Source organism: Excalfactoria chinensis, chromosome 3 (assembly GCF_039878825.1).
Source record: "Excalfactoria chinensis isolate bCotChi1 chromosome 3, bCotChi1.hap2, whole genome shotgun sequence".
Taxonomy (NCBI): Eukaryota; Metazoa; Chordata; class Aves; order Galliformes; family Phasianidae; genus Excalfactoria; species Excalfactoria chinensis.
Window position 1 is genome coordinate 7,945,950 of NC_092827.1, and position 10,813 is coordinate 7,956,762.

General features: G+C 40.3%; 1 protein-coding gene across 1 annotated transcript; it reads right to left on the reverse strand.

The window, feature by feature from the left end:
- Window positions 1–2,527: 2,527 nt before the first annotated feature.
- On the reverse strand, window positions 2,528–10,472 carry TDRD15 (tudor domain containing 15). Its single transcript, XM_072333059.1, has 3 exons — window positions 10,365–10,472; window positions 9,933–10,004; window positions 2,528–8,718 (listed from the first exon to the last, which is right to left on the reverse strand). Exons 2-3 carry the CDS (start codon window positions 9,937–9,939, stop codon window positions 2,837–2,839), a joined length of 5,889 nt encoding a protein of 1,962 aa, XP_072189160.1. The 5' UTR covers window positions 9,940–10,004; window positions 10,365–10,472; the 3' UTR covers window positions 2,528–2,836.
- Between the last annotated feature and the right edge of the window lie 341 nt (window positions 10,473–10,813).

The window sequence follows — 10,813 nt, forward strand, 5'->3', positions numbered from 1 at the left end:
AGATAGGAGCAGCAACATCAGCAACAGAATGTAAAGCTGCATGGCAAGCTAAAACTCATACCCTTTGTGCAATTACAATCATCTTAAAGTTCCCCTGGTAAAACAAAAACAAAAAAAATATTAAACAACTAAATACAAGAAAATTGATATCTACTTCCTCCAAACATCAGGTACATTTTTTGGGACACTGTAAAATGTTGAAGCATTAGTTTAAAAAGACCACAATAATCTTTTAAACAATAGAACAGAATGGCTTGGGTTAGAAGGAACTCAAAGATGATCTAGTTCAAAACCCTGTGTCACAGGCAGGGCTGTCACCCACAGAAATCAGGCACTCGGCCAGGCTGCCCAGGACCCCCTCAACCTGGCCTTGAATATCTATAGGTATGGAGCATCCACTGCTCCTCTGGGCAGCCTGCTCCAGCACCTCACCACCCTCTCAGTGAAAAAGTTCCCTGAAACCTGATCTAGATCTCCCCTCTTTTACTTTAGAACTGTTCCCCCTTGTCCTATTACTATCTACATAGGTTTAAACATATATATATATATATATATATATATATATATATATATATTCCCCTCCTGCTTATGAGCTCTCCTAAGTACTGGAAGGGCACAAATGAGATCTCCCTGGGAGCCTTCTTTTCTGCGAGTTGAACAAGCCCATCTCCCTCAGCCTTTCCTCACAGGAGAGGTGTTCCCACACTCTCATCATCTCCATGGCCCTCTTCCAGACCAGTTCCAACAGCTGCACATTACTTTGGCACTGGGGCACCCAGCGTCACACAGCCACAGATGGGGTTTCGCAAGGGCAGAGCACAGTGGGACCATGACCCCCCTACCCTAATGGAAATAGGGTTTAAATACTGAGCAACATAGAACCTTTAATGCAAAATGTTTCTCAAAGCAACCACATGCAACTCTAAAAAAAACTCACATTATAATGTGTACCCCTCTTTCACATAAGGCCTTTGTAAAGGTCCTTTGTGAAGCATGCCAATGGGAGTGTACCTTAGCAGCACAGAACAGACCAGATGAAGAGGGATATTCATCTCATGCTATGAAGTTTTACAAGTGAGCAGGCAGAAAAGCTGTACCATTTGTTCAGCAGTCAAAAACAAACCTTGAATCAGGATAGATACAATAATCCACTCGACTGCTGCTGGCCTAGAGGGCAAGGAACGTTCCTTGGCACCATCTCACAAAGAAGGTACAAGACATAGCTTCAAACTTTCTCCAGTGCATTCACCAACCACAGAGGTCCAAGAGTTTCAAAACATACGGAATTACTTAGGCAAGGCATGTTGCACACAGAAAATAAGCATTTTTTATTCATATCAAAAAAGCCAGAACACTTGAATACATCAACATACATGCAGACCTTTCAATTCCACGTAACTGGTTCTTTATCCTTCTTACTTAAGTTAAACAAAGAAAAAACAAAACAAAGGAATCAATGTATAAACAACTAATTTACAGAAAAAATATCAAGGAATACCACTAGATGATAAGCAGTTTCCAGTTGTGTTTTACCAAATGGAAGTAATAGGTTTTTTTTTTTCCTCAGAATTACACTTGCTAAAAAGCAATAGGGAAAAGTCAGCTATGTCCCCATATCTTTCTTCTAAGTAATAATTTACCTCAACTATATCACCCTTTAAAAAAAAAAAAAAAAGAAAAGAAAAAAAAAAGAAAAAGGGCTGTTATGTCTGAAGTTGAGGGTAGGGGAAGTGCTCATTAAAGAAAGAAGACTGAGAAAAAAATCTACTGTTAGTGCCCCAGTAACACCTGCAATGTATGATGCCCTTTTTGAAAGGCAGCAAGTTAATGGCCAAAGTCCTCTTCAGGTACTGTATAATCCTGAAAATACTTTTTACTGTTTAGGTTTTAACTTAAGCAGCTTGGTTATCAGTCCTTCAGAATAGAAACTGCTATCTCTAACCAGACTCATTATGCACTGAAAATAAAAGGCAGAGTCTCACAAATACACCTAGAGTGCAATTTGCATAAATCAGAAAGATTTATTTTAAATCACTGTCATTACCAGGGTCCATTTCATAACAACAGATAAGCACCGATGTACAAACACAGCCAAATTAAACCCGTATATTTCACATTATTAAAAATCAAATTTAAAAATATGTAGGCTGTATATGAAACACTACACAAACAGAATGGCCATTTAAATACCCAGATGATCTTTCAAAACACAAAGTCAAGCAAGATGTGCTGTTACAACTGAGTAATAACCAGAAACTAGAACCACAGTTCACCAACCCTTAGAACAACCACACAGAGGCATTTAAACTAAGTCCCGCTTGGCACTACAGCGAGGTTAGTATCAACAAAGTAAACAGCAAGTTGAGTTTTTCTTATGCAGTAGTTATTTTTCTAAACCTGAAGTTATTTTTGAAGCTCTCTAATAGCTTCACACCACTGTCATTACAGACTGAGATTTAACAGAATCACAACCAGTGCTTCTGGGAGTACTCTAGGAGAAATCAATTTTACCTTTTATGTCAACACACTGCTGAAAACTTCCTTCATAGTGCAGCCTATGCGTATTAATTCCTTCACAGTGTAGCCTATATGTATTTGTTTTCAGTCTTATGTGAACTCAGATCTTTTATTGGTGACAGATCAGCACCCTCTCTATCAGACCCCATTTTTGAAGCTTTATCACAAATCATCCCATACTTCAGATTGTTTGTTTCACTTTTTTCCTGATGGAAGTAAAGCAAAGAAGTGTTTGGTTTAATTAAAATCCAGTTCACAACTTCTACTACAATTAGAATTAGTGTTAGGTTGCAAATGCAGTTTGGCTGCTTCATTTCTATCAACTGGAAGTAAGGCTGCACCCACTTGTAGAATAGACTGCATGGCCAGCAGCAACTAAGGAATGAGCTAAATTACTCTCCTCATACAGGACATCAACCTCTAATCTCATTCCAGGGCCATAGTGGTTAAAATGAAATATCAGACCTGGTTTACCAAGAAGCTCTTGAAACAGAAGTTTGGCATCACTACTCCAGTATTCCCCTGCAGCAGGAACTATACCATGTAAAGAGCAAGAGTATGCCAAGCGTGGTAAGTAAGACAGAGCTTCTGGAATAACTTTAAGTTTATGGATAGCTGAATAAGGGATGCTTTTCAGAAAGCCATAATCAATGAACCTAAGAATAACAGACTGACTTGTCACTTCACTGATCTCTGCCCTGTTCCACTGTGCTTCCAGCCCCAACTGAATCAAGCAACTGATACCAGGAGCTACAAATTCTTTAGGTAAAGCAGGCAAGTTCTCAGGAACATCAGAGAGCAGCAAAGTCAACTTCTTCATGCAATCAAATGCATCTTCAAACTGGACACAGAAGTTTGAAGGATCAGTAACCATAGTAGCAAACCCAGGATACCTTCTGCCACTTTGCAGAGGTGTCCACGTGACTGAATTTACCCTGACAGATTTAGCAAACTCCTTACAGTCCACATTAATGCTTTTTTCCAATCTAACAGTCTGACAAAGACTTAAAGGCTGATCCAAATACTCAATAAGCAGAAATTCCCCTATTAAAATTTCTACTTCCCAGATATGAGAGGATTCCAAATATCTCAGAAACAAGATCCTTATTTCACGATTTAGGAGTGCATTTACTACAGGGACAAACGGAATACTCCGTTTTTTAAACCAAACCCATTCACAAAACACAGCTTGTTTAGGAATGCTTTTCATCTCGTTACTGAGAATCTTTGCGTTATTTACGGACACCACTTCATAGTTGCCATAATCTATGAAATACACCAGCATTAACTTCTCCCTGATAAATATCTTTATCACTTTTGAGCGATACCACTTCAAGTTCCTTTCAGATCTTGTCATGCACTCCAACCCTTCTTCAATGCATTCCGCTGTAAGCAAATCACTTACTTGTGCTTCTTTCACCAGCATTACATTTAATTCATTTAATATTTGCAAATTTCTAACTAACTGCACATTAAATTCTCCACCCAATGAAACATTCATTATTTCTGCTCTTTCTACTTGTTCAGAATTTAGGTCTTGAAGAGGGATGTCTAAATGTGTTTCAAGAGTATTTTTCATCTTAGCAGCACTATCTTCCCTTTGATCCCCTAGGCCACTCATACACTTCCCATCCTGAAGATTATCATCCGTAACCTCAATTTGTTTTGGTATACTTTTCCAATCATGCACTGGTTTGTTTTGCAATTCTGTCTTGCCTTTTCTCTGCTGAAGGTCATATGACAAAGACTTCCCATCACAATTTATATCCACTTCCCACTGCTCTCCATGTTGTGCTATGAACTTGCAAGTTACTGGCTTACCGTTTATTTTGCTTAGAAAATATGAAGTATCTTCATCAGTCCAGCTTCCATCAGAAGGTTTTACTTTGCTAAGGAAACAATGAATGCTGAGCCTCGGGAAAGTTAACAGCTTTCTTTGAATTCCACATGTTTTGGAAGGGCTTACAACTGCTGTATTACCATAGTCAATGAACTCAACTTCATATGAGTTTCCCAATCTCAGAGCTTTTATAACAGCCCTGTAGTAAAAACTGTCAGCAGCATGCTCTGCTAAAATGAGATCCCCTACCCTGAGCTCATCTAAGCCATTTTCACAAAGGATATTCACCACACTTCCATTTAATTCCTGTTCTAGTTGAATTACTAAGTTTTCATCCTCTATAAACTGAATGTAGAAACTTGATGGATTATTAATGTGAGAAACATAAACTTGCACTTCAGAATTCACGTGAATATCACGTGGAGGAAGACTAGTTAATTCAGAAACATTCTCACTGCTCCTTTCCCATTGACCTGTGTCAGTTGGTTGCTCAGTATAAGGTTCAGAGGGAGCGTTTATAGTTATTCTGTTCAAGTCTGAAAGATGACACTGTGATAGAGATGCAGACTTTCCATCCAGAGGTTTCTCTTTGTGTTCCAGAACAGCACAGCTAGTTTTTTGAAAATCTGGCTCTTCACTGTCCTCTAAACTAAATGGTCTATGCAGTTCACATGTGCTACCATCAGCTTGCTCTTCATCTCCAAAGTCCTGTTCTGCTCCTATCTGGCTATACTTACGTACTTGATGTGCCAGTTCAGTTTTCAATTCCTTTCTTCCACGATTTTTAGCATTTCCTTTATTAACTTCTTTGTCATCTTCCACCTGATGTATCACTCTGAGATTTCCAGCAAACTGTTCTGTATAATCCGTAACAACTGCCAATTCCTCCAATATTTTTTCTTCGATTTTCTGACCCACTTGGAGCTGTTCATCATACAACTCCACAACAATCTGGCCATTTGACTCTCTGGACACAATCACAGCCCTCAGCAGTTTACCAAGGAAAGTCTCCTCAAACCATCTAATAACACCTGCTGGAACATTTTTCACCCTAAAATCTGACAGACGGCATTTAATAGCTTGCATGGGTGTGAATATAAGGTCAGTGGCAGAGTCTGGAAGAGGCATCACCTGGTCTCTCTCTGTCATCTGCTTATTTCCAAAATCCACAAAGTCAGCATACAAATAGGATGTTGATTTCATAGGAGTGACCAAAGCTCTGTAAAAGAGACCATCTTCAAAATATCTAGCTATACATAATCGCATATTGCTAGTATAACATTTTGTGTGGTCCAACAGCTTGCTTGTTTCACTAACCTTCTTCATCAATGCCTCTATAGTCTCGGTGTTTCGATTAAGCTGGCAATAGAATTTTGAAAAGCTGTGTATGTGAGTTATGTAAATTTCTTCCTCACTTCCAATTTTTATATTAAAAGTTGAATAGAAAAAACTGTACAGAGAACCCAAAGGTACGAGCCTTTGCAATTCAATACAGTCAGAGCGGTTGAGACCACGTTCCCTAAGAAACTCCTCTGCACCAACAAATGGAGTCCGCAAGTCAACTATATTGCACAGACTGCTTGGACTAAGAAGAACAAGAGCGTAGACAGTACAAGTCAGCGGTCCAACAGAAGCAGAAATGAAGTCTTTAAAATGTCTACACACTTCTTCGGGCCAATTAAATGCATCAGTCTCTAAGGGTACATTTCGAAGCGCACACTGAAATGCTTGACTTTCCAGAGTTAAGAAATCTGGAAGAATAGCTTGAAGATCATTAAGTACAACTCTTTCCCGATAACCATAATCTACAAAAATCACATCAACTTCACTTGGAGATACCTGCTGCACAACAGCTGCTCTGTACCACTTCCCATCTTTGGGACATTTAACAACACAGGCAATCTCTCCAGTTTGGTAAGGATGGGTATGTTTCTTATAGTAAGCCTGGATTTGCTTCATTAAGGTATTTAGCTCTGGCAGTTTATTTTGCAACTGACATGAAAAATCGGCTGGGGAAACACTGTAAGAACACACCACTTCAAAAACAGCTCCCGGTTTAAACACCAACTCTTTGTAACGTATTTTTTCCTCAGGCTCCAATTTATGACTTTCAGAAATGACACCTTTTCCAAACGAGGGCAGCGTAACAGACTTTCTCAGCACAGAAGGCATACTTAATGCTTTTTCCTTTTGAACTACCTGTCTATTTTGTGATGTGTTGCTTCTGTAAGTTTTAGAGGCACACCATGCATTTACATGTTTTTGTCTAGATCTGCTTTTATTCTGGGCTTGGAATTTTTTGGACACATTTAGAGCAGAATCTGATTTTTCCCAGTATTCTGCATATCCTGCCTGAACCATAAGTGCAGCAACACTGCATTTCTGAGAAGCAATACCATACAATGCATTAACAGTGTATTTATTTCCATGCTTTCCAATGACCTGAAACATCAGCACTCTATTAGACACGACCTCTTTGAAGAAATCATTCTCCTTTTTAACCCATGTATCATCAACAGGAAAAACACAAGCAAGTTCACAACACATGGCTAAAGCTGGCAAATCAGAAAACTCTGGAAGCAGTGTTTTCACATCATAAGAAGGTACTGTATCTGTGTTCCCATAATCCAAAAAATAAACAGTAACATTTACATCAAGCACTTCAGTGACAATGCCTCGATAATAATGTCCATCTTTGCTATACCGGGCACAGCACAGTAATCCAGGTTCTGGGTTTTTAAGGACTCTTTCCTCAGCTCCACACTGATTATACACATCTGCAATATTTTCTGTCAAGGCTTGAAACTCATTCTGATATTCACATGTTTGGATCCAGAAGTTGGATGGGTTTATGACGTACACCACAAAAGCAGCATGATGCGAATTCATCTGCATTTCTACACATTTGCAATGACTTGATAAAGACTCACTCCATTCAGGTAAGCAGTTCCTTGTCTGTCTACTTCCAGCCAAATTCTCACACGAATCATGAGTACTGTGCGTAAAGCACACAGTATGTGCTTTGCAGCTTACACTAATGCTGGAGATTTTCGTTTCCAAAGGTGAGACACATAAGGTAGCTGCTTCATTCAACTTTTCTGGATGCTCAGTATTAATTCCAAAACTTTCATCTGCCAAGGAAATGTAATACAAGTGATCACTGGCATCAAATGAATTAATGTAGATACATACAGAATTTTGTCCTGCCAAGGCCCGTATAAATCTTTTCAGCTGAAGTTTTATTACTGCCTTATCATGATTAGCAAAACAAGACAATGCACACGGAAATGAAATCATTGGCAGTGACATGAACTCTGCTAGAAGCTTCTGAATACAACTAGATGGGACAGGTTCAGTGTTACCAAAATCCATAAACCAGACTTCCACAGACAAGTCTGGTAGAAGCTGTCTTATCACTCCTCTATGCCACTGCCCATTTTTCCTTTTGGCAGCACAAAATTGCCCTAAACTATCAGAACATGTATTATTTTTTGTGCTGATATCTTCATAATACAAACACATAGCTTTGGTCAAATTTTCCAGTTCTTTTTGCCATTTCTGTATCTGACAGTAAAATTTAGTCGGGCTTTTTGCAGCAGTTATTTTTACACTTACCCTACTGTCAGTTGGTAGATTTGGAAAGAGAACATCTGAAAATAACCAGGAGTCTGATGGTTTCTCAGGATTATTAAAACTAAGTAACTCCTCAACTGAACGTTTCTGTTGCAGAAACTGAGGCATTGTCCTGAACTGTGGGGGAAACGCTTTTAACATTTCTACAATAAGACAAAAGCAATCTCTATCCATAAGTTTCCCTAAGTTCAGTTCAAGAACATCACCAATGATCTTTGGTACTTCAAGAATAAACAACTGGTAGGATGTAACAGCTTTCAAATGACCTGTGACTTCTAATCCCACTAGTGATGAAAAATAGTTTATGGCTTTCGGACCCCATTTTTCTCCAAGAGGAACTACGTTTGCAAAAATCCCCCAAACTATCATTGGTGGCAGTTGGAAAAATTTATCACAAGCAGAAGCAACATGCACTTTCTCAACCATTACCACTTGTCCAGTGTCTATAAGGAAGGTCTCAAAAATATGCCCTCTCTTTTCCAAAACTTTTCCTCTAAACCAGTTTCCTTCTTTGTCTTCCACAAAACAAGACCCACCAATGTCAACATTATCTTTTGCTTTGAATACACGTTGAATTTCTTCCTGCAGTATTTGGTAGTCATGTTCATACCCTCCCTTGCGTTCGCCCTTGAATGCTATAAGCAAGGATTCTCGACTGCACTCTGTATGGATTATCTTCAGATTCACATCTGCTATGTCTGGTGAGGGACTCAGAAGTTCCATCCTGTCTGCAAAGAAAAGGTGTAAGATCAGCCTGATAATTTTCCATGTTTTACTTTATCAACTCATCTCTTGCAGAAACTTTGCTTTCAAAATGTTTTAATAACATGTTTTTATTGATTCAGCTAAAGTATTTACACATTTACCAATTTCCTTTTAACATAATTGTTTTTCTGTGAAAAGATATCCAGAAACACCTGGAAAAAAAAACAGTCTCTGGAGTCGCTCACGTGGCTATAGCCTCATTTCCAAAACAACACATAAGAATGGGAGGAGGAGGGACAAGACCACGAAAATACCTGTTTCTATCTGAAAAAAAGTATTTCTGCTTAAAAAAGTGGAAGGCAACTGATGCTATTTATACAGCCCATCTCACAAAGGTTACTTACACAGTAAATTAAAATACTACATTCTCCATGGGAGATTCAGTTCAGAGTTTTACAAGAATTTATCTGCAGAAGTTTTCCCAGTCTGTTCCTTCATCCTAAATCCTGGGATGACGAAGACTCTTCTCATCCTCTTGTTTTAGTGCAAATCATTTCTTAGAAACAATGACACCTACAGCTTCTGAGATTTACTGTTCACTCCATCTTACTGCATTGCACTATCACATACAGCTGCAGTTATTTGCAAAAATTCTTTAACAGATGGATAACAGCAGCGCTCATCCAAAGCAGACATAAAGGAGTGAGTGGTCATATAACCTGTGGTCAGAAGAAATCTGATCCGTATCATTCTAGTTCTACTCCACCATAAAGCTTACCAACACATCTTGGGCTGAGGAAGGAAGAAATGATGCTATAGACATAAGGCTTTTCCAGAGTAGTTTATAAAACAACACAACCAAACAGACAACACAACTGACTGAAACAAAATCTCTCAATAAAAGCCGTACCAAATCTAGCTCTGACAGGTTCTTAAACAATTCCCCCCATTTCTCACCTCTTCCCACAATAAGACTGGTTTGCTTTTCCAAATGAATGAAAACAACCTTCAAAATACACTCCGGTCTACCTGACAATAACACTTGAGAATCAAAACTTAGAAGGCATACCATCGACGCTTTGGCACCTTGCTTCTTTCAAGGAAGCATGTAACAAATGGAAACAACTTTTTATCAGTGCTTTTTTTGGCAGGTATCACAATCCACATCACAACATCACACCGCAGCACACCTATTTCTACAGCTTACAAAGTGATCCTTTCCTTCACACTCACCTACCCAACATGGGACTACTCTTTCAGGGCACGCATCTCAGAAGGCTCAGCCTCTCTCTAACCACTCTGCATCTCTCTAAAAGAGAACAAGAAACCGTTAGGATATAAAACTTCTCTAAACAATCCCGGCTCCCCCCAGAACAGCCTAGAAGGGTAAGTGAGGGTGTGAGGAACCCACAAACATTTACACAGAGACACCTTTCAAACGCACAGCCCCACAACGAGACCACTGAGCACACGTTAGGCAGAACCCCATGACAGCGGGAGGGCCCTGCGCCCCGGCCCCGCAGCCCGCAGGACACTCCAGCACCGCCGCAGGCAGTCAGCGGAGCGAGGCTGAGCCCGCGCCGCTCCACCCTACCCCCCCGCGCAGCTGCTGCAGGACGAGACCCCATAGCGAACACCATTAACCCCACAGAACGACAGTTTTACGCACCTCAGCGCCGAACATCAGCTACAATACGAGGCGATCACCACACCCTGATAGACAACAAAATGGCAGCTGACAAACGGCCACACGCACCGAGACGACAGCACGCATGCGCTCCTGCGCCACACGAGACGAAGGATCTGCCGGCGTGAGGGGCGGGGCTTAGGGTCGATTGACAGGGGCGCTCAGCCAATCAGCACGGCGCTGAGAGAGAGGCGCCGCGTCCATCTCGTGCTGAGGGGTGTGAGTTTAAGTTTCCAGTTCAGGGTGTAACTCCGTGTGGTCGTCGCAGTAAAGATAATTGGTGTGAAAAGCACGTTCCTAAAGAGAACAGTGAAGCATAACAACAAGCTGCTCAGGTAGATGGTGGAGTTGTCATTCCTGGATGCATTCAATAAGTGTGGTTTTAAGGGATGTGGGTAGTGGACAGGACTGGTGGAGGTGGGCAGTTGGGC